We start from the raw sequence: 23,213 nt of genomic DNA, 5'->3' as shown, positions 1-23,213 counted from the left end.
TTAGGTCATCAAAGACTTTGAAAGTACTTCAGTTATTGCATATTCGAAAATCATGGTTGTGCATAAAGGCTGTCTGTTCTATATTTTCTTGTACTTAATGCAGGGGCTAAGAATGATAGATGAAAAATCAGTTATTATTGCAGGTTTTCCATAAACCCAATACATAACTGAAAACATTAACCTTGCAGTGTGGGAGTGTGTAAGACCTGTGTCCTCGGATGCACTTTAGTAGAATAAAGCGTGGATGGGTTTTGTCATTCCAGGTGGTGACGTTGTGGTACAGAGCTCCGGAGGTGCTGCTCCAGTCCAGTTACGCCACCCCCGTGGACCTGTGGAGTGTGGGCTGCATCTTTGCTGAGATGTTCAGGAGGAGGTGAGATTTGAATGGCTCATACTGCCGCCACGTGACATTTCTAGACAATAAAATGAAGTTTGAGAAGAGTGTCAAACTGAAATGCTCAGCTTTGAATAGCTTTTCATCACTTTCTATTGTCTGACAATGTAAACAATACCTGTGACTCAACTCACTCCCAACTAGCTAATGTTTGCTATTGTTTTACTTTGTTTACTGAATTTGATTGGCATTTTAAACTTTAGGTGAACTTTGTTAATCATTGTGCTAAAGTCGATTTGACGCAAGCATTTTTAGTAGCTTGTTTCTTAGCTTAATCATTGATTGTGAAGGATTTTTGACATCTGAACTAAGGGTGTAAGAAAAAAAATTGATTCTGCGATATATCACGATATTTCACTGCATGATTATCGTATCGATCCAGAAATGTCCAGATCCATTTTTTTAATCATGTTTTTTAACGGGAAAAACTTTTAATTGTGCTAACATATGCATAGCATTGGTCACTAAGTGTCAATGAAACATGTAATTTGTCAGTTTGATAAACATAACACTTGTTTTTTGATATTTTTTACTTGAATTTCAGTTAGTTACCATTTACTTGTTTAAAGTTTAAAAAAAAAAAATGAAATAAATTAGTTCATATCATTTTGCACTTTTGTAATTAGTAATATTGTAATATATCGCAATGTGTATTATACTGTTTAGTTTTCAGGATATGTCGTATCGTGACATGCAAATTGTGAATCGTATTGTATTGTATTGTATTGCACACCCCCAATCTGTACCCAGTATAGACTGGAAGCTCCCAATTTCCAATAGGACACCCCAACAAAGGTGACCCAAACGTGACGAAGACGGACGTTTATTTAGCTTCTCTGTACAGTCGCTGACCACTTCAGCAGGTATAAAACTGTGGTTTCAGGCTCTGCTTTTTTAACGTTTTGCTCATTTTATTCTTTTCTAAACCATCTTTTAAAACCGAATTTGATATTTGAAAGCTATCCAAACGTGGCGTCTTGTCTCCAAACGGCACCTGTCGGATGTTTTGAGGACTCTGAGCCATCACATTCGTTGGTCTTATCACACCTTTAACACAAGCTTCCTGCAGTGGTTGCAGCACATCAGTCAGAATTCAATTTCTTGGTGTAGGTTTTTGACAGTTTGTGGTTTAACAACCTTCCCACAGTGGAGAGCTGAGCCAATAAGCGACCTAAAAGAAGAGGGGAAATAAAAAGGCGTAACTGCCTGTCGATGGTTGATTAAGAAGATACGTTGAACTATCCACAATACAACAAAATGACCTTTTAAAATGTGTTTTCATCCCACGTTATCCAAAGAGTTGTTATGTAACCAACCAAAGATCTTGCCAGGATATGATATTGTGAGGCGGAGTAGATAAGGTCAGCCTTTCAGAGATAGGGCTGAGTGCCAGGAGGACCAACCCAGCTTCCTTCGCTAACAGTCCTCGCACCATAGAATACATGGGAAAGCACGCCATGCACTCAGAGCCTGAATGTGTGCCTGCTGTGGGACACAACAGGTGGGGAAAAGTGTGCACTGTACAGACAGGTGACAAGTTTGTGGGATGCTCTCGCGTAGATAAACTTATGGTTGTTGTGCTCAAGTCTTCCGTTGTCACTAGATCAGTCCAAAAGAGGAACACTGATGAGGAAACCTCCTCCCCCCCACCCCCACACCCCCAAATTATTGACCCACATCTGCTTCACCTGCACCAACAACTTTTCTGATGATAATATATTATCAGGCAAGTCAAACGTGCATGTGGGAGGCAATAATAATAATACCGGAAAATTAAAACCCTAAATGCGTAGAGACTTTGTTTGCAGCGTGCGTTCACACAGAACAAAGGCTGTATGTTGTACACCAGCCATCTGTCACCCTTTGTATTCATTTCCTCTGGTTGTTTTAGTGTCGCGTCCACGTGGAACATGGCAACTGGAATTGCACTGGAAATGCACAAAAAACATACATTGTGGAAAAATACACCAAATGACAACAAAAATATCAAAATGACAACAGAAATGCACAAAACTAAATATTTATACAAAACAATCACAAAATGACAACAGAAATGCACAAAACACCAAAAAATACACAAATTGACAACAGAAATGCGCAAAACAACACCAAAAAATACACAAAGTGACTCCAGAATCACACTATAATGGCAACAAAAAACTATAAATATACAAAAAATGCACAAAAAGAGAACAGAAAGATACAAAAATACATATAATGCCTCCAAAAAACATACATTACAGAAAAATACACCAAACGAAAAAAATATAAAAATGAGTAAAAAAAAACAAAAAAAAACAACACCTTTATCATGCGCATGTCCCATAGAATTAAACCAGGGAAATCACACACACTATTTTACTTTGCATACCTGCAAATATACCCCTTTATAACACTACAGAGTAGGTACACCTCTTTGTACATCCAACCTTCAAACACATACTCATTTGGCCATAATTGACAGCTTTACTTAGGGTCCCATTATATGAATGCATACTTCCGACGGGCACTGTACTCGTAAGGATAAGCTGAAACAGGACCAGGGGTCATTTAGAGTGAGACCACAGCAACAATAATCCTATCCTGCCACACAAACCTTCTGTATGTAAAGAATGCTTTAGTCAAGTAGCTCTGTGTGTTTGGAAATTAATCTGCATATATCAACCATAAGTTATTATTGTGTCAGAACCTGTGTTTAGTGTGAGATCTTGGCTTCCTTCAAAGACTCGTATTTGTATTCACTGGTAGTTAAAAAAATAAATACAAATGGAAAAAACATGAACTACTCGGCAAATATTTAATTACTCGATGCATATGCTGTATAACTGAATCAGTTTTCACTTTCAAAGCTGTATTTTTCTGGCTTGTTAGTTATGTTGACGAGTTACTCTTGAACTTTGGCTTTTTTTTTTTTTAATGCAAGTCAATGAAAAATACCCTCCTGCTTTCTTTTTCTAATAAATTTGCATAAATACATGAAATCATAAAGGAAACAAGTTTGGGCCGAGAGTATGCCAAGGAAAAAAAAGCACTTTTTGGCATGTTTCTGCACTTCTTGAATTGATATCTTGATAGGTTGTGCTCATTGAAGAAGAAAGAAAATGTATTTCCTCTTGATTCAAAATGGTATTTTTAAATACCTCCAAAAATCTCCAAAAAACCAAACGTTTAGAAGATTAGTATGTTATTGGACAGGCTATTGGAAGAACCATACTTGGCTACAAAAGTCTAACCTCTAAGATGATGCCACTTTATCAGCATTGCGCACCAGAATTTGGGTGTGGACGAGATGTACTGGCTTGCCAGCACTTCTGCCAAACTTACCAACACAACTCTGCTAGCTGCTAAGAAATGCTAGTCTAACAATAGCAACAAAAAGTAAGGATCTCATTCCATCATGCAGAAATGTACGTTTGAGTTTTTTTTTTTTTTTTTTTTGGGGGGGGGGGGGATTTCTTTTCACCTGTGTCTTTCTAATGTCATCCAAAACATACAATAGAAGCTAGTAATGGTTGGCAATCAAAGAGCCAAGAATGGAAATGTGTACCATGTTGGTTCATATTACACACAGTGCTCCTTTAACCTTTTAAAAACAGACAGCTCTAATCTGTTTGTGGTCTTGTTTTGATTGGATTAAATGATACATCTGTGCGTGTGCGTTTTGGCAACCTGGCCTCCGTCTAATTTTGTCTCGAGGTGGAGGGTGAGGCAGAGCCCTTTGATGGCGGTGCACACAACATGCGAACACTCACTCTTCCACTTCGCGGTGCAGGTGATTAAGATAGCTTTTTAAAAGACCACCTGTCTGAGATTAAAGGGCACCTGGGAGATAGCGGCAGGAGTGACTGATGGAAAAGTGCAGAACAATCGGTGACGGGGAGAGATGTTTGTGTGTTTAGGATTATGATCAGACCGCTCAGGAACCGCACATCAAACATTGTCACTCTAGGCCTCCTACAAGCTCTTCTTCAAAGTCGTTTATTGAATACTTCATTTTTTTGAATGCTTACTGGATAGTTTGACTGTTGGTAATCAACCCTGTTGGTTAAAAGTGATTTATTCCTCAATTATGTACAGTGAGGCTCTTGGACCCAATGTTTTCCACTATCTCTGGGCTGCTTGTGCATCTTAAACCAAGCTGTCCCAACTGAGCTGTAATAAAACCCTGCTTTGCCACATCACTTCATGCTGCAGCTCAGAAAAGTTCAAACTTTTCCTCTGACTCATTAAGCTTCAAAGATTTACGCCTGAGCACCTTCTCCACTGTCATAATCTTAAATACCAAAGCCAACCATTTTAAATGACTATATACTGTTACAAGAAGGGATGTTGACAAAAGGAATTTAAGCAAATATTATACAAGTCTGCATCTGCATGGCCGGGATTGTGCCGGGGTGAGTCACAGCCCGAGTGAATAGAAAGAAAGATCGTCTGTGTGTTGACATTCCTGCCGTCGAAAAGGTTAAACGCGGTTTTTCCTGATTTTTCAGAGAGAGGCCCCACATTGTGTTGACTTTCTCACAGTTTGAAACTGGATTGGTAAACCTTCCACTGCACAGTGATGACACGCACATGTGCTCCAATAAAACCGAACCAGGTAAAGTGCATGCAACCAAAGCTGGCATAGCCCCTGCCTCCCATTCTCAGGCAATGTGAAGCTCTCACATGCAAACATGCACACAGACATGCACATTCCGCAGGTTGCCCCAGTGGAATGTGGGATCAGGCTGTACCAGCACTAAGGAAAGCGTGACTCAGCTCGGTTTTCAAACGTCCAAAGCTAGCCCAGCCCTTTCACTGCCAGTCTGTGCCTGCATGGGTTGAAACCCCATGTGTACCAATGAGTGCTTGAGGCTGATGACTATATGGGTCTATATGGGTCCAGTAAGCCACTCCAGGTTTAAAAATGGACCTCTTGGAGCTGTCAGCCACACTTGTTTTGGCATGATAACTTTGTTGAAGGTGATTTTTTATTTATTTTTTCATTTCTTCTTATTCCTTTGCAACAGTCCATGTTTTGGTCTTTAATTAAAATGTAAGGTCAGTGCTCTCTAATCCTGAAAGAGTTGCCAATGTGCTGCTTTCACGAGTTGAACAAAGCCCGAGACATCCATTAGTTCTGTCTAACATTTCTCAATCAGTGAAACAAACAAATCCAGGCCTGACTCTACTTCCGAACTGAAGCATGTGTGATTGCCGTCGCTAATACAATGTGCCAATCTCCCGTGGGTGACTAATTTCCCAGTGTCTGAGCCTGTAGGAAAGTGTGGGTGTTTAGCTATGCACAGCTTCCTGCAAAGGGGAAAACACAGGGAGCATAGGGTAGGTAGGTCTTTCATTTCTTTTAAAATCAGGTGGGAGTAAGGTTGGTTTGGTTTACATATAAAAACCACAAACATAGGCGTACAGGTACTCATATGACTGTGTCCTTTATCACATTGAGCTTCTCAAATTATAAGTAACTTGTTTGTAAGTTAAAAAATGAATGAGTCACTTAGGAAAAAAACACCTGCTTTACTTTGAAGAATTTCACTTTTGGCACCAATTGCCGAGTTGAATTGATTGACTGGAACATAAATGTTTAAAATGAATACATTTGAAGATTAAAGTAGTTTGAGTGGATTTAACTCCCAGTTTTCGTCAAAAGGATTTTGTTCTGACCTTATTATGACAGTAGTGGCATCTTTTGGGTTATTAACAGCAGAAATGCAACTAAAGTTGATAAACTTGCTGTAGCTTTAGCATGCTAACCCACATGTCCTGCGTTTTGATACTGTAGATTCAATTTGTCGCGAAAGTGTAAATCTTTTGTCTTCTAGCTAGTTTTCATAGACTGTGTTGAAAGAAGAACAGATGGAGAGAGGAAACTATAACTGTCAGTGGTCACGATTTGTTCCTATAAAGCTGACGTTAGCGCTACGTGCTAACACACCTGTATCTAAATAAGGTGTAACCCTCCAGTACTGCTGAAGGCAACACCTGAATGTGATGGGCAGTTTATTTGTTCTTTGGATCCCTATTAGCTTCCACCGTGGAACATTCTAGTACAGGGGTTCTCATCTGGTCTCACCCTGGGACCCACATTTTTCCAGTCATTAAATCACGACCCACTTTTTTTTTTCTTTTTTTTTTCTTTTTTTTTTTAGAATTCAACCAATTAAATTAAGTTTTTCAAAAATAACTGTTTGAAACATATATATAATATACAATATTTTAAAAAACATAAATCTATATATTTTTCCTTGCAACAAGTCCAACATGAGAGACATTAGGTATTTGTTCGTTTTTGACCAGCTCTCCACGACCCACCCAGTACAGGTCTGCGACCCACTTTTGGGTCCCGACCCACCAGTTGAGAATCGCTGTTCTCGTACATATAAGAACAGAAACATTTACATAAAAAGGTACATCAAGACACATTTTCATTACACCAACAAATAAATAAAAAAATACATGATATATACAATAAGATTGGTAAAAAAAAATATGATTTTAACAATTTTTTTAATTTGCGTGAATGTCTTTCAGGTCTCTAGGCTATTTGTCTTTCTTAGAGCTTTTAACTGCTTTTAACAGACATTTGTAAATGGTTGGTATCAGGACGATTGGTGACTAAGTTGGAGTTTGAAGCAGGTCAAGCATTGTACGAGTGGACATGATGGGAGTATTTGATCTTTTATTGAAATAATCTCGTTTGGCCAGTTAAAAAAAATCTTCTTTACAAATATTAGTAAATTATAATGTATTTTAAATTCAATGAGGGGCCATGATAAGGTGCAGAGCATATCAGTGATAGTGTGTTAAAGCAAGAAGCCTTCTTAAACAATGTCTTGTTTGTTTGCAGAGAAATTAATAGGAAAGTTGGGTTCCTGACTTTTTCCAACTTTTAAGGATAATCCCAACATTTCTTTCACGCGTCTTCCCCTCCTAGTTTTTTTTTTTTTTTTTTAACACTCTTAAGCACTTAACACGACTCACGTGGACGCACATGTAAGGGAGAAATGGCGTTTTTCACTCGAGGATGCGGAAAACCTGGAGCCTTGTGCTGACGATGACTACTGGAATTTGTGGGGGTGCCAAGTCAGGCATCAGCGCCCATGCGCACCCAAAGCCACAGGAACCACCAGCGGCCCTGCTGCTGCTGCTGCTGCTGCTTTCATCCCTCCCGCCCCCGCCCCGCTGTGGTCCAACAGATACCGCTCAGCAGTTCTGATGACATGAGATGGAGCTGCGAGTGTGCAGCTACTTCAAGTGTTCACGTCAGAGTCACACATTCCTCTTTGCTCTGAGCAAAAAGCGTATATCCTGGAACTGAGTGAGGCATTGATAAGTGAGCAATAAAAGTCACTTCAAAAGCAGGTCAATAAGAACAGAAGGAAGTCTTTATATTTGTGAACTGAGAGTTTTTTTTCCCCCATATGTTCATGACTTTAATAGGACACATTATCCAAGAAGCTCATAAAACCCTGTAATGTGAGTAGGGAGGCTAATCTGTGCAACCTTTTTTTTCCCAGACCCTTGTTTCGAGGAAACTCAGATGTTGATCAGCTGGGGAAGATTTTGGAGTAAGTAATAAATGTTTTCATTTTATTCATTTGGCCCCTTTTTTTTTTTTTTTTTTTTTTTATTAATTCTGTGAGTTATATTTTTAAAAAACCAGCATCTGGATTCAGGTAAAAATGTTATACAACTGCTTGTGGAAACTTAAACCTAATCTATTCTGAATTAGATCCTTTTATTTTGAAGAACATAGATTATGTTTAGTGGTTTTTGAAGAGCAGTGTTTATAAAATGAGCTCTGCGTGGGTTCAGAATTGGTCATAAATTGTTCACGAAAACTTTATTATGCATTGTTGTGCATGTCCTGTTAGAAAACCTTGCCGTGAAATGACGACAGCGAACATCCTAAATCATCTGAGCTACTTGGTAAAAAACTGGAAAAAGAGTTTTAGCTGAGTTTAACTTCTAACATTGTGTCGCAGATCTACTGACAGAATACTGACACAATTTTAACAGCTGTTTTTAGGGGTTTGATTTCTGCTCCTTATGACCAACACGCCACAGTACCACTGAAATGATGGATGTGTTCCCCCAGTGTTGTTGGTGTCCCATCAGCAGAGGACTGGCCCCAGGAAGTGGCCCTCCCACAGAGTGCCTTCACACCACGGCCCCCGAAACCTATAGAGGACCTGGTACCAGATATGGATGAGCAGGGGCGGGCATTACTGTTGGTGAGTATGATGAACATCTACCCTTGTGTTTTAATAGGGGTGGTTTAAAAAAAAAACATCACTAATATATTATTGACTAGTATGAAAATTTGATTATTTACATTTTTCAAATTGTAAAATAAATGAGGCAATTTAAAACCAAAATATTTCAATTGCACTGTACAATATTGAAGATGCTGTAAGGTGTTACTCAAAAGAGAAATCAAATAATTCATTCAAAATATGATTGATGTTAAATGGAATATCAATAATGAGCAATAATTGAAAATCTAATAGCTAATCGGTAATAATTGAAATGTTTATAATCGAATTGATGATCAAATAATCGGAATCAAATCGAGAAATTGGGCTGATTAACCACCCCTAATGTTTAACTTAACATGCCGTGCTACCTCATGCTATCTACTGACATGAAGCAGTACTTAATGACTTAATGGCTCCTGGAGCTGTTAAGACACGCCCAGTTTATACTATAAAATCTCCAAAGAACAATCTATGCTATGCTAACTAGCTACTTAATAATTAATATACCTCTCAGTTCTCAATTCTCTCAATCCAATTTATGTGCCACAGATTGTAGAGCCCACAGGTGCTAGTTTTTATGAAAGGGGCGGGGCTAACAGTGCTTGTTTGTGGCGCAAGACGGTCCAATGACGTCACAGAATCTCACTTTCAGCCAATGGCAAAAATCAATTGTAATAGCCTGGTTTCAACCCATAGAGGGCAGTCACTCTGACTTTTTACAACAAAATATGCCAAATTGAAATACCAATATTAAAACACACAACATAGACAGACTGGGTTACATTTTACCGCTTTACACTGGTTGAAAAACTGTAGACGTTTATCTTAAAATGTCTTTTTTTTTTTTACTTTGCAGCAATTCCTGGCCTTCAACCCCTCCAGGAGAATATCAGCATTCGCTGCACTGACTCACCCCTACTTTCAGAGCGTGGACAGCCTCAGCCGAAGCGTGTACGCTGCTCAGCCCATTCCCAGTAACAAGCCTGCTATGGAGGAGAGGACTGCCTAATGGTCTGCCTCATGGTCCTTGAGTAACTTCAGTCTTTCCACACGCGGCGTCTGTAAAACGACTCCTTTTTATCCCACTCTTTGGTCAGTTTCACACATTCTAAGCGTGTTTTTACTTTTCTTTTTTTTGTAACTTTTATTCTACGCTGCTTGGTTTCAAATATGATATATTATAGTAAATACATTTAAAACAAAGACGACAAGGTATTTGGGCACAGAGCTTTTAACCCTTTTATACAAAACTACTATAAGCACCTTATTGCCATCTGTCTGAGACAAAAGAGAATCCCGTCACCTCTACATGTGCCAGCGTCTGCAGACAATTCTCGCCGTCATTTAAAGATTTTAGTCTTTAAATGACTTTTAAACTTTTAATCAACATGTGCTCACAAATAATCAGAGGCTGTAGTAAAGCATGATACCGTAATCTTGAATTGAGTGACCCAAATAACTACGCCCACACGCCCTTTTTTGGAGAAAAAAAAAAAGGGTGCAGCTGGGTGTTCTTAGGCTGCAGCCGACCATCTTTTAGTTAATTTTGCCAGCTGCTAAGCTTAGATGATTTGGTACGCTTTAACAAAACTGCCACATCTCCACCCATAACTGTCAGTTATACAGGTTTTATCAGACTGAAGCGACGGCACAGATTCTAGACTTTTTTGACCGACGTGGCATTCTTTCATGAGACCTTTTTTTAAATTCTAGAAACAAAATGTAAAACTGACCAAGAGGCGGTAAATTGATTTTTTTTTTTTTTTTTTTTTTTGAAAGACTGAAGGACCGATTAAAGCGAACCCTCTCCTCCTGAATCATGCGCCGCTAAAGCTGTCCTTCTACCATGAACTGAGGGATTATGATTGCTGCTTTTTAAGTTGTGAAATGTTGATCATTGACTGTGTAACAATGCAAAGAGACTCGCATCTCGAACTGGCTGGAAGCTGCAGGTGGACTGGCTGGAGGCCTCCCAGCTGAAGCCTCTATGACCGTGTTGAGCTTTTTAAAGAGCCCTCCTGTGGCGAAGAGGAGACTGAACTGTACACGAGCCTGAGCGGACAGGATGAATAACTGCCTGTCTGTGCTCGTAGACATTGACATTGGACTGTTGATGCACGTTCGGTTGGTGCATCCAGCAAAGCGCTCGCGTACCTTTTTCTTTTTTCTTTTTTTTTTTTTTTCATACTCCTTCCTTTACCAGTCACACAAAGCCAGCCAATCACTGCCATGTCGCTGCCATTCCAGCTTTTAAACTCTGCTGCCTCCGTGTGGGCATCCAGTGTAGCTGCAGACCAGTAGCAGGATTCTAATGGTTTCTGCAGACCTCAATTGCTGAAACGGTGACGCGAGATGTTTGAGGTGTTCCTGCCATTTACTTTGTATTAAAGCGTGTTATTCTGAAAACACAAGACGACAGTTATTTTCTATTCCGATGATACAGTAAAAAATGCACAGGCTTGCAAAAAAGGTGGGGATGATTCTACCTGCACTATTATACATTGAAACATTTGGCTTAGCATTTGTCACCAATATTTCCTTGTATTTAATATTAATTTTATTGACCAGTCTTATATACTTGTTACTTGATTTTGATTTTAATCCTGGGGGATACAATACTCTTACACCAATTACACCAACTCTTGATTTTTGTTTTAGGGTTTGTGTAAGAAAGATTTTGACAGTGTAAGGAATGTATAAAGGCTAGGCATTGGTACTGTACAGTGTATTGTGCTAGCTTTAACGTACAAGCTGTAATGATAGAGAGCTTTGGTTTTTCGTCAGCACATAGATCTGTTGAAAGTGCGGATAGATGTAGATTATTGAGGGTTGCTGGAATGTCTAACGGAGAGGTTGTTGTTTGACAAATGTTCATTGGCCTGTGTGGTGCTGGTTGGATTTCTTTTGACTTTGGATTGAGAGTGACTACACATTTTACAGTAGTGTTCATAATGAAATGATGCGCGGATTTGTTGTGTACTGTTCTGTGTACTGTTTTTTACATTCATGTGTCGTATTCCAGTACAGTTTTTACCAGCAGGAGAAGAAAAACAAAGAAAGTTATGCAGAGTTGTATTTTTCTATGTCGTAGTTCTTGCAGAACAGTACCGTTTGTAACACTGGTTTAAATGTTTTCGTAACAGCGAGTGCAATTAGCATGCACGCACACAAACACATTCTTGGATTTTTCTCAGGTTCTCTATACTACAGACGCCCAAAGCACTAGGGCCAGTTTGCACATCTTGGGATTTTTTCTTTTTTTTTTTCAAACATTTACATGATCACATCTCTACTCATTCAGGTTTCTTTTCCAGCTTCTTCATGATGATGTCACGGATCCGTCTACTGACATTCCTATTTATCATGTATAATATGTTACTGTGGACATTACTGTCAGAAGATCAGCGGCCTGTATAAACTGTCATTGTCCGCAGGGTTTCATGTTTAATTGTCAAAACAATGGCAACACAATCGCATTTCTCAGATAATCGAACACTGTGTGAATTGTTCCTATTATAACTCACTTATTGGGTAAAACAATGCAATGAAGCTACATTAGCACCCGTCACACGTGTCTGCCATTCCAATTATGACTGCTTTAGAGTCCTTACAGCTAATGCACCGTTTGCTTTGTGTAACCTAATCAGTTTGTAACACATTTCAATGTCACAGAAGCTATAAAACCCACTGTTGAACTTTTCAATTTCAGTTTCATCGTGTTAAAACCAACATCGCTCAATCCATTTTATCACTCAAGTTGGCATTATACTTGTGTATTAATGCTTTGGTGTCTTATTATTGTGTTGCACCCGCTGAATAAAAAGCAGCTTTTTACAAAAAAAATTGTTTTGGATTTTTTTTTATAATGTTTCAGGTTATTTTTTGACATTTGTTAATACTTTAAAGTTGTTGTGCCATCTACGGTAACTGGTTAAAAGTATTAAAAAATATAAAGAAATAACTGAGCCCCATTAAGAAAGCATTATTAAACTGTTTTTTAATAGCTGTGACAAAGGACAAATTACTATTTATTTTTTAGAAGGCTCAAGTACGAAGCGTTTATCCACCTGCTACCGTAATTGAGTTATGGTTACTTGTACTTTTTTCAGAATGTTTGTAAATCAGTAATTTTGCTTGTACTTAAGTACGTTTTAAAACAAATAGTGATTTGTTACATTTCTACACCCAACCCTTACTGAGTACATTTTTATTTTTGGTTCCAAAATTATCAACACATTGTAAAACTACATAAAATCAAATAACCAGACAACAATCAAATGTATTATCATATCCTACCAACCAGATTGAACGTAACGCATGGCACCAAAACAGCATTGAATGCTGGTTATCTTCTCAGTTTTACAGTTAATAAATTTAGCATTCATTTTTTTAAATGTGTTTTGAATTGAATTCATTGGCGTTATTTTTTTTTTATTATTATTTTATTTTATACAGATGCCTTTGTTGAAAATAAATTAATACATGGTCTATTTATTTTAGTTCCATAATTATTGGTAAATATCAAACTTTGCTCATCAAGGTAGACAGAGGTCTTAAGTTATAGTTCTGTTTGATGACCATAAACAAAAAACTATACAATATATTATGTGCTGACAACACATTCCACTAAGTATAATTAACTGTGACCGGTAGGTGGCGGTAAAGCCACACCTCAGCAGCCGTAGAAGAAGAGTGGCCACTCAGCGTTCACCAACCACTGACGTACACTTGCATGTATGTCGGTCATCAACAGTCTGTGGTGGCTAGGCTAATGCTAACAAGGTAACGCTAATGTATCTGTTAGACCGAGTTTGTTGGCGCTGAGTCGACATGGGCAAAAGGGACAACCGAGTGGTGAGTTACATTTAAGGCTTTTCAACAACAGTTAAACGTCACAGCAGCTTGTATTATACACAAAACAACATAGCTTTAGCTTAGGCTAAGCTATCAACGTTAGGCCTCACGTCAACACAACAGCGTGTGGAGAGGGTATGTGGTGTGTATTTTATAGACGTCACGTAATTATTGCTGTTTAGCAGTTTCCGAATGAGTCTGTAAGCTAATCTAGCATTAAATGGAAATGCTAATAGGAGCTAAAGCTTGTGATTCTTTGTTTGGTTTATTTTTGACGTGGCGATTTCACGCAGAAAGTACACTTAGTATTGATAGCTGCTGATGCTTTGTACTGAATAAAAGTACAGGTTGTTAATATTTAAATTTATGACTAAAGGAAGCTGACGAACTCGAGTATAGTTACTTAATGAAGTTTTATAGTCACGTACACTAGTACCAGCATATAAATAGTACCTTTACATTATTATTTTCAGCCTTATTTTGTGTTTATTTTCCACCTACCTCAATTTAAAAAAAAAAAAAAGATATGAACACAGAAAAGAATAAGTGTGACCATTTCAGACGATTTTGAAATATCAATCAAGATGACAACAAGATGGTTATTGCACCTATGACATTTATTTATTTACAAATTATGGACAACACTAATTTTTTGCAATGTAACTTCTATTTGAGACATATCTAGGCTCTAAGGATGTCCCCTTCCAATATTGATATTGACCTTGACCGATATCATCCTTGATGTTCGATTTATTGAGGATATTATTTAGGCCGTGGCTATTGATAAGGAAACGTATCAAATAGACTCAGTTTATTCATATGCAGCGTCCCCTCATTGGCCAGTTTGGGTGACGTGAAAGGTGCACCATGTGACTTAAAGTTCTGTCAGTTTTATTTTAGCTCATATTTATTTTTAGCTAACCCTTTTATCTCTAACCCTAACCCAGGAAATACCCTAAAATGTTTATTTTTTGTATGTATTTTAAAGGTGGAATTTGCTGTGTTAAATATGTTAAAATGAAAAAATATATATGACAAAACAAGTGGGATTTGAACCCGCGTCAGCGGAAGAAAGAATGTTTTTATAAAGTTATAACTTTATTTTTAATCAATTGTAGAAGATTCTTATGTTCAAGGTCAAAATAACTGTAAACCATTCATTTAAAAAATGGTTTGATTTTTCTCATATCTACTTTTGCAGACTATTGTGCTCTGTTTGAGTAATATCACTCCATCAAGCCTTTTTTTTTTTTTTAACATTCCGCTCTACAAACTCAGTAATTATGATTCGTGCTGATATTGGATTGATATCGGTATCAGCCAAAACTCAAGGCTGCAATATCAGTATTTAGGGCTTTAAATGAACTGTTTAGATCACCAGCCAGCATGGCTAGTAGATTGTTAAAGTTACCAACCAGATTTTCCACCAGCCAATTTATTTTCCCAGTGTAAATAAACTACATTATGAGTGCCACGGAATAGATTTAAGCGTTCATGTTTCTTTAAATAGTTTTTATTTTAGTTGATTGCAGAAATACATTAAAATGGTAGAAATATAAAGATTTAATTTAAAAGCAATGTTGTAACAATGCCTAAAAGGTGCAATATAGAACTTTGGGTGTGTCACAGAAGTGAACCTTTTATAAAGTATATTCTCATAACTTAATAAACAAACCTAACTCAGATGAAAATTGGATCTCTGGAACACTATTTGAAGTTAGAAAAAATAGAAGTGATCAGTACTAAGAATTACATGTACTGAAGAGAACTTTTTTTTTGACTAGCATGCATGCTTAATGTAAACAAATCACACTCCCCACAAACTGTATAGTGCACATTTTAAAGGGGAACAAATGGTCGAATACCAGCCACTCGCGACCCGACATCTATTTAGTAATAAAAACTCCTCAATTTCTTCTTTTTTTCAGATCCTCTTTCATCTACAGTTTTCCCTGTCAGCAGCAGCCTTCCGTTTTTTTTGTAGTTCAGGTTTTTCAACACCCGATAAATATCTCCACGTTTGTTAGTTTTTCCCAGCTAATTTTACTACTTAATTTCAGATCCTATAGTTTGTTTTGCGCCGTTTTGTTTGTCTTCTCCGATACCAAACCACAATCACGCTAACGTCCCTTGTTCTGATACAACTGAGGCTTTAAATATTTAATTGCTCAAAATGTTTTAAGTACTCCATTATGATGATGAAACTTTCAACAATTTAACGTGTTGTTTTGTTTTTTTTTTCTTGACAAATCTTTTTGCGTGACCTGAAATAAATGAATGTCATTAATGTGAGCAGGACCTGCTGATTGGGTCAGATGAAAATGTGCCTCATTCTTGTCACCATTCATTTTAACGTGTAATAATAAGTGTGTAATGCCCATCTCTGATGTTTAGGCCTACATTAACCCTATAGCTGCTGCACGAGCCAGAGGACCCATACAGAACTCTGGACCTACAATACAGGATTATTTAAGCAGACCACGACCATCATGGTGAGCAAAAGCCACATATCTTTAGTTCTTTTTATGTGTATATAAAGTTAGAGTCAAAGCAGTGTGCACTCAGCTGTGGATGTTTACATTTTAGTTTCTTTTCTGTATTTCAGCTGGTGCTTTTTTCATGTAAGAGGGTCAGGCTTTCTTTATTATTCTCATTGTCACTGATGATGTTGGCCACAACAGGTTAAAACTTCCTTAGGCCTGGCTGTGTATTGTTGGAATGTCAGTGCTAAGTAAATATTTTTAATTGATTTTTTTTCTTTTTTCTTTGAATCATTATTGTGTTTTCATTTGCGTAGCCTGGATTTTAGTGAGCTTACAAAGTCAGAGCCATAAATCTAATAATTGGCATATTTATTTTCTTCTGTCTCTCGTTTTTTGGCGTTAGTTTTCTAAATTTTGGTTTCGGACAATAATTTTTATCCGGTGCATCTCTAAAATCAATCATACCGAATTAGAGAACTTTCAGCTTTCCTATAATTATTTAGGTAAGGAAGTTGAGTAAAGATAAACATTTTGATTTCAGTCAAAAGTTTTAGAATTTTTTCATTTACTTCTTTATTTTAAAGCTTTTCAGTAACTGTTTGAGCATCGATGGATTTGCAGCTTTTCTCTGAAAAGTTACACACAAAATAAGTGCAATTTTTACCCACGTACATTTCATTATTGGCATGATTCTAAAGGGATTTTCAGAATTACAGGAATTGAGTGTTTTTTTTTTTTTTTTAAAGCAGAACTAACTCACACTAAGGGTGCTTTCACATATATAGCCCCATGTGGCCGTGTGAACAGTAAGAGGAAGAGAGACAAGTAAAATTAATGATGTGAGATTAATACGAAAGAGTGTGGAAATGTGTGTGATGTGTTTGTGTGCTGACAAAGTGAGTCTGAAAATGGATGGATGGATATTTGTGTGTGTGCTGCCTGATAGAGTGCTGTGTGTGATTTTTGTGTGTTGCTGCTGAGCTGTCACTGCATGGAGTTGCTTCGTTCCTCGGACAAAGGTCTTCTCTGCCGTAAAGCAGTACATCTTGTCACCGTGTCGGAAGCAGAGAAAGTTGCAAGTGCGGTCCCCAATCACTAGGGATGGGAATTGATAAGAATTTAGCGATTCCAATTCCATTATCAATGCTGCTTATCAATTCGATTCCTTTCCATTTTCTCTTATCGATTCTCATTGGGTGAGGGAATTAAATAATACAAATAGATTTGTTTGCTTTAACTCTTTATTATATTATCTTTGTCTCTTTAATTTTCTGCAGGGATATCAGCTCTCTTTTAATCCACGGGGTATAGATTGTCTTCACTGGATAATAATATATACAAAAGCGCTATATAAAATTGATTAATTATTATTATTACAACATATGACACATTTTGGCCGTGTGTGTGAACATATGGAAGAGCAAAAGATCAAACTAAAGACAACGATCAGTACCAGTCCGTCTCCCATGTCTGATTACTTATGAAGACATAAACTGGCGACGAGGTGTGTGTTCTTGCTGAAGTTTGTTGTTTTTGGAAGAAAAGTCAGTGCAAGAAGCAACTTTTGCATAAGTGTACAGAACCCAGAAGTGCGCAGCGTAGCAACCGAGACGTTACAAACACAGCACGGAGGACAGCACAGCTGCGGGTGGAGGAGGTGGATTCTCCGCGGTGGACAGCAAACAACTACAGTATATGGTAGAAGGAGCTTCACTTGGTGCTAGCATAAACACAATATACAGGACCTGGAGGAGTTTATTGTTGCTTATTTGCGACCAATCAACCCATAAACACCTGTATTACACTCACAGGGACTACGAGAAGGATTTATTAAGGTGAAAAAGTTTCTTAGTTCTGCTTTAAAGATAAATCAGATCATATACAGCATTGTTAGAATCACACATTCCACAGCACGTCTGATAGGAATGGAAAGGTTCATTGAGCTCAGTCTGCCTTGCAAGAGTTTTTTTGAAATATGTGTTTTTTTGTTATATATTTTCTCAGGGAAGAGTTCAAAGAGCAGCTGGATAAGAAGAAGAAAGGCTCCCGAGCCCTAGCTGACTTTGAGGACAGAATGAATGATGTACGTTTGCATTACTTACACCTGTAAACCTCACTGTTTTTTCAGATTTGTATCTGTTTCATTAACACACTTGAAGGTGTGCATTATAGACCTTCTGCCACCATCAAGTGTTTCTGAATCCCATTCATTCTGATATTAGTTGTTAAAAGAAAATTAAAAAAAATCTATTTTTTATACTTCAAATATTGACATACATATAAAAACATGTATTTGGTACTAGAAAATTGGTTTCCTTAATAATTTTTTTCTGTCCAATAATTATAATTTTGACTGATTTTACAACTTTGCTTTTTATTATGATTATTATTATTATTATTATTATTAATACCTAAATTTAATCTCTGTTATTCAGTACACTTAGTTCAGCATACGATGTATGATATTGTTTTTTTATTATTTAGTGTCATTAGCATATTTTAATAAGTTAAAATATATTTTGCTTTGAATTCTGTATGAGCTTTTCAACAACCTAGACGAGTGAGAAGCATTTAAAGCTAACTATCAAGTTGATGAACCTATCGCCAAATTGAAGACAATAATACTGCCTGCCTGAAAAAGGATCAAAAAGATGCTCGGCCCTGACGCTTTTTAAAGTGATAGCCAAAGGCTCTTTCTCACATGATACATTCTCCAGATGTTTTAAAGACAAGTCTGCTTACATTGAAACATTGAAAAGATAGTTTTGGAAACGTTGTGCACCAATGGGAAATTTGCATTGTAAATTATTATCAGTGAACACACGCACAACGTATGGCAAATGTGCGCTATGTTAAGTAGAAACTTTCTGTTTTGCAATGAATTGCTAGAAAGAACAACAGGAGAGGTTTTTAAGTTAGACCACCTTGAACAAGGAGGACTGAATTGGCAAATCTGCATAAGTGTTGGCACCGATGGAGCATCTGCCACACTCTGGCACATCAAAGGATTTATAAACATCTCAATGTCATTGCGATGCATTGTTTAGTGCCTCGGGAACTGAGACAAAGTCGTGGTCTTAAATTGGGCTTTGCTGATTTAACTTTGGCCAGTTTTGGTCTAAATGCTGCCAAGGAGTTCCTTTTTTTGGGCAAAAAAATTATACCAATTCCCTTTCTCCATTATCAGTCTATGCCAGGTGGGCATTTCAAGCATAACTACTGAAAAGATAGATCTTTGTGCATGTCTTTCTTCAATTATATTTCAATAAGAAAATAATTGTTATGCCCTTTTTTGTGGTGTATTTTGAATAAAAAAATCTGGCTCAAAAATTTAACGAAACACTGATTTATAACATAGAATGTTTATAGTCCATGTACAATTCCTCTGTTTACCAGTGGGGGCAGCAACATGGCCCTGCTGCATTTAGTTTACAAGAAGAACAATAGAGGGTAGAGGGACTCAGCATGTCAGAACCTGAAGGAAATTAACGTTGACATCGCTGTCCCCTGACAAGACATCTAGTGAGATTTTAATATTCACTATTTACACACGTGTGAATATCTGAGCTTCAAGCTGTAGTCTGATTTAACAAAAAAAGGTACCAGCTCTCTTTTTAAGAAAAATAAACTTCAATGCATTGCACTAAAATATTCTATTGCAGCCACTTATCTGTAGAGTAAAGCTATCCTGTCTTTAATTCTTTTAAAATTAACTCACATTCTTTATATAAGAGACTGAACAGTCCAACACTAAATAAACTCTGCTTCACACACATGACCTGGAATGACATTGTACATGTCAGGTTTGTAAACTCTTGTCTTTGTTTAACATCTAAAGATTCCTTTCCAACAATGTCGTTTTGTTTGTTTGTGGTTAACAGAAGTGGAGAAAACAATTGGCCAAAAACAGGGAAAAGTTGCTGGGTGCAAGTGAAAAGGACAAAAACCGGGACAAGAAAGTGGCAGACAAAGGTGGAGAGGAGAAGAAAGAGAAAAAAGAGGTAAGATGTGAGTCCAAATGTGACGTCTTTTAACGCACAAACCCATCCTCGCTGACATTGGTTTGTTTTACTTTGTTGGTTAGAAAAAAAAGAAGAAGGAGAAGAAGAAATCTACTAGGGTGAGGAGAGACCTCCAGTATTTCACTAACTTCACACACACAACCTGGTTTGATTTAACTCGACGACTACAAAGTTCTTAACTCCAAACAAGTGATAAACATCAAGTCTAATGAACTTTGCTTTCATTGTGTTTTGGTCAAGCATGCTTCATCTTCTTCTTCTTCATCGAGTTCTGATTCTTCCAGCAGCTCCTCCTCAGATTCTGAAGACGAGGTAGGTCGTGAACGGCTGATGTATCTCTGAGCCTCGGCCGTCCAAGTCAGGATAACATTTTGCGCATTTTTTTGTTTTGGATAACATTCCGTTTTTTTGTTTGTTGTTTTTTTTTTTTTTTTATCCAGGATGAAAAGAAAACTTTGAAAAAGAAGCGTAAACGAAGGAAGTCGTCAACCAGGAGAGCATCGGACAGCTCAGAGGACGAATCGGATGCAGAGAACAAGGTTATTTTACCTAAATCATAATGCAATCCGCTTCTCTTCTTAGTTTTTTTTTTTTTTAGCTCATAGTATGGTAGCTGTACAAGAATAACGCTAAATGATTTCTCTTTCATGAGAAGAAAAAGAAGCAAGCCAAAGAAGATGGCGACAAAGAAAAGGTCCTTTTCCTTCACTCTTTACTTTCAAACCAACAGACGACACAGATTTGTAAGGTGTAAGTTTCTATTTTATTTACTTGTTTGCTGGAAATCCAAACCTTCAACAGGATGAAAAGATCCATCGAAGGAAAAGAAAGTCAGAGCGAAGTCACAAAGATTCCTTGTCAGAGTCGTCGGCTGACTCATGGGAAAAAGAGGTAATATATCATATGTTGTATTTCATTAAATCCAGGGCTGTTGTTTTTTTTTTTTTACATCTGGTCCGTATTTAATAGGCGCAATGGTGTTTAATGAAGATGAGCAGATTCAGGTAAAATAGTTAAGATGATTTGTGTTTTAAAATTCAGATAAGTGTGTATGTTGTAATTCACGTTGTTCAACTAAATGTTAAGGCACCTTGTTCATTGAGGAAGTGAGTGTAACTGGGTAGAACTGGGTTATTGTTAATAATGCGAGTAAAAAAACAAAAAAAAAAACTGCACATTTGTGGTCTGATTTACACAGATCTTGCACTTCTGTAAGTTGTATTTTTTAAGATGTGTGTTTTAAAAAAATCAATTTGAACTTTTCAGAAATTTCAGGCGACCCCACATGGGGTCCTGACTGCTGACCCCAAGGTTAAAAAACACTGATTTAGTGGCTCCTGAATAGATTTATTTATATAGTTTTTATCATTTCTGGTCATATCATGCCTGGTGTGGAACCGAGACTTACCTTTTATTTGTTAATTTTGTACTCTCTCTCTCATTCTCAAGTGCCCCCTCTAGTGCATCACGTACCCCCATTTGAGAAACACAGTTGTAGAGTGCTATTTTGAGAATGTGAGTGGCTGTGGCCAGATTTGCTGCATTTTTTGCATGGGAAAAAGAGTTAATACATCATGTTATCATATAGTCAAACTATTCGCTTTTTATCCCAAAAATTATAAAACCTATCAAAGTAATAAACCTGTCTTCATAAGCTTTCCTCTTTAGCCTAGTTTACACAACCTAATAATTTAAACGGAATTTCTAATAAGAAAAGTATACCATAGTAATTCTTCATCCAAAGTCTTTTTTGTTGGTTTTGTGTAGATTGGAGGTTTTAAACTGTCTTAAAATGACAACTTCAACCATTTTTTGTAAAAAATAAATAACTGGTGTTTGCCTGTTATGAGCAGGTGTTAAGAATGCTTTGATCCTGTTAGTTTTGGTGTGTGTGTGTGTGTGCGCGTGTGTGATTACTGTAAGTTACTTCTTTGTGTCACAGGGTGATGGTAAGAAGAAGAAAAGTAGTGAAGAAAAGGAGAAGTTCACAGTGAGTGCTTTGCTTTAATTCCTCTTTTTTGGGCCTTTTCACTTCTCCAAAAATCCAACTAGATCAAATTACCATTTTTTTTAAATTTTGTATTTATTCGATCATTTACAGGAAAAGTCCAAGAAGAAGAGGAAAAAAAAGCATAAGAAACACAATAGGAAAAAGAAAAAAAAAAGCCTAGTCTCAGTCGGACCCAGAGCTCAACTAAGCATTACAGCTCCCTCTGTCACCTGACAGTTCATCTGGAATGTCATTATTTCAACTTTTACAACCAATCACTTGTTTTTACTCAACTTTGGCCACACCTGAAAGCAGGTATCTTCAGACTGTTGAACGGAGACAGAAGAAAGCAATGGATTCATCAGAATGGCTTCACTACTGCTGACTTAAATCGCCTCACTCTCAATTTTTTTAAGTTTTTTGGTCACATTTGCTTAACGAACTGATGTAAATCATGATCTTCCCTCACATATTGGACAATTCACTGTGTGGAAGTTAACACCACGTCCTCGTGCTACATGTGGCTGTGATTCTAGCACCTGAGTCCTGCATGTAGACCGAATGATCTGATGTCTTACCAGCCTCATATTGAAGTTGGAACTGTTATAGAAACATGAGCTCTGCAGTCAATGTTTGTTTTGTTAGATGACATGTTCCACTGCAATGTAAGAGAATAATCCACCGGAAACCATGAATAAAGTATTGTTTTTTCTTCTTTTCTGATAGTTTGATGCTCTTCTTCTTCCTCTTCCTTCTTCTTCTTCTTCTTCTTCTTCTCCTCCCTTCTCCCTTCTTGGGGCACAGGGGGGCGTCAAGGGGCCCCATTAATTTGCGAGTCAAATATTATGACGGTTGGTGGTACCGAATAATTTGCACATACCAATATATAAATGGGGTCCATTATCCCGTACGTGTCATGGGTTCAAATGACTACTCCTCCGTTAGTTCTCATTAGATTGCAATGCAGTTTGGTATGAATACTCTATGAATGAATATGATAAGACGCTTGGGGAAATAGGGCTCAGAGGCCCACGCCCCATTTCCAAATTTATGGGAACATAATTGTGATATATCTTTTCAAAGATAATTCATCGTAGATTAGGATTATGCCTCACATAATTTGATTAGGGGGCCCACCCCCCATTTTTTAGCCAATTTCCATTAAAGTTGTTTTCTCATTTATTTGTGAGTCAAATATTGCGACAGTTGGTGGTA

The 23,213-nt window shown here is 37.4% G+C and overlaps 2 protein-coding genes across 4 annotated transcripts in view; both read left to right on the top strand.

The window, feature by feature from the left end:
• The window catches only part of cdk6 (cyclin dependent kinase 6), a 48,309-nt gene extending 36,615 nt beyond the window's left edge, over positions 1 to 11,694 (top strand). For both annotated transcript variants that reach the window (XM_028460982.1, XM_028460983.1), the window contains 4 exons: positions 264 to 373; positions 7,909 to 7,959; positions 8,490 to 8,625; positions 9,506 to 11,694. In XM_028460982.1, the coding sequence (XP_028316783.1) occupies positions 264 to 373; positions 7,909 to 7,959; positions 8,490 to 8,625; positions 9,506 to 9,658 (450 nt within the window). In that variant the 3' untranslated portion in view covers positions 9,659 to 11,694. The remainder of the gene's footprint in view (positions 1 to 263; positions 374 to 7,908; positions 7,960 to 8,489; positions 8,626 to 9,505) is intronic.
• Positions 11,695 to 13,326: 1,632 nt separating this feature from the next.
• fam133b (family with sequence similarity 133 member B) lies at positions 13,327 to 22,723 on the top strand. Of its 2 annotated transcripts, none has more exons than XM_028461174.1 (11): positions 13,327 to 13,503; positions 15,898 to 15,995; positions 17,991 to 18,069; positions 19,868 to 19,987; positions 20,071 to 20,106; positions 20,249 to 20,320; positions 20,449 to 20,547; positions 20,664 to 20,702; positions 20,810 to 20,899; positions 21,951 to 21,998; positions 22,110 to 22,723. In XM_028461174.1, the coding sequence occupies exons 1-11, from the start codon at positions 13,480 to 13,482 to the stop codon at positions 22,230 to 22,232; spliced, it is 828 nt and encodes a 275-aa protein (XP_028316975.1). In that variant the 5' UTR covers positions 13,327 to 13,479; the 3' UTR covers positions 22,233 to 22,723. The 2 variants fall into 2 exon arrangements, with proteins under 2 accessions (XP_028316975.1, XP_028316976.1); XM_028461175.1 differs by lacking the exons at positions 21,951 to 21,998; positions 22,110 to 22,723 and adding exons at positions 20,978 to 21,012; positions 21,458 to 21,506.
• Positions 22,724 to 23,213: the final 490 nt, after the last annotated feature.

This window comes from Gouania willdenowi, chromosome 11 (assembly GCF_900634775.1).
Source record: "Gouania willdenowi chromosome 11, fGouWil2.1, whole genome shotgun sequence".
Lineage (NCBI taxonomy): Eukaryota > Metazoa > Chordata > Actinopteri > Blenniiformes > Gobiesocidae > Gouania > Gouania willdenowi.
Note: the sequence above shows the minus strand (reverse complement) of the source record. Positions and strands in the feature narration are given on the sequence as shown.

Bases quoted from the DNA above. Each gene is read 5' to 3' on its own strand.
- fam133b (XM_028461174.1), top strand. From the start codon at position 13,480: ATGGGCAAAAGGGACAACCGAGTG. The intron at 13,504-15,897 runs GTGAGTTACATT...TCTGATGTTTAG, and splicing joins GCAAAAGGGACAACCGAGTG to GCCTACATTAACCCTATAGC. The intron at 20,703-20,809 runs GTCCTTTTCCTT...AACCTTCAACAG, and splicing joins AAGATGGCGACAAAGAAAAG to GATGAAAAGATCCATCGAAG.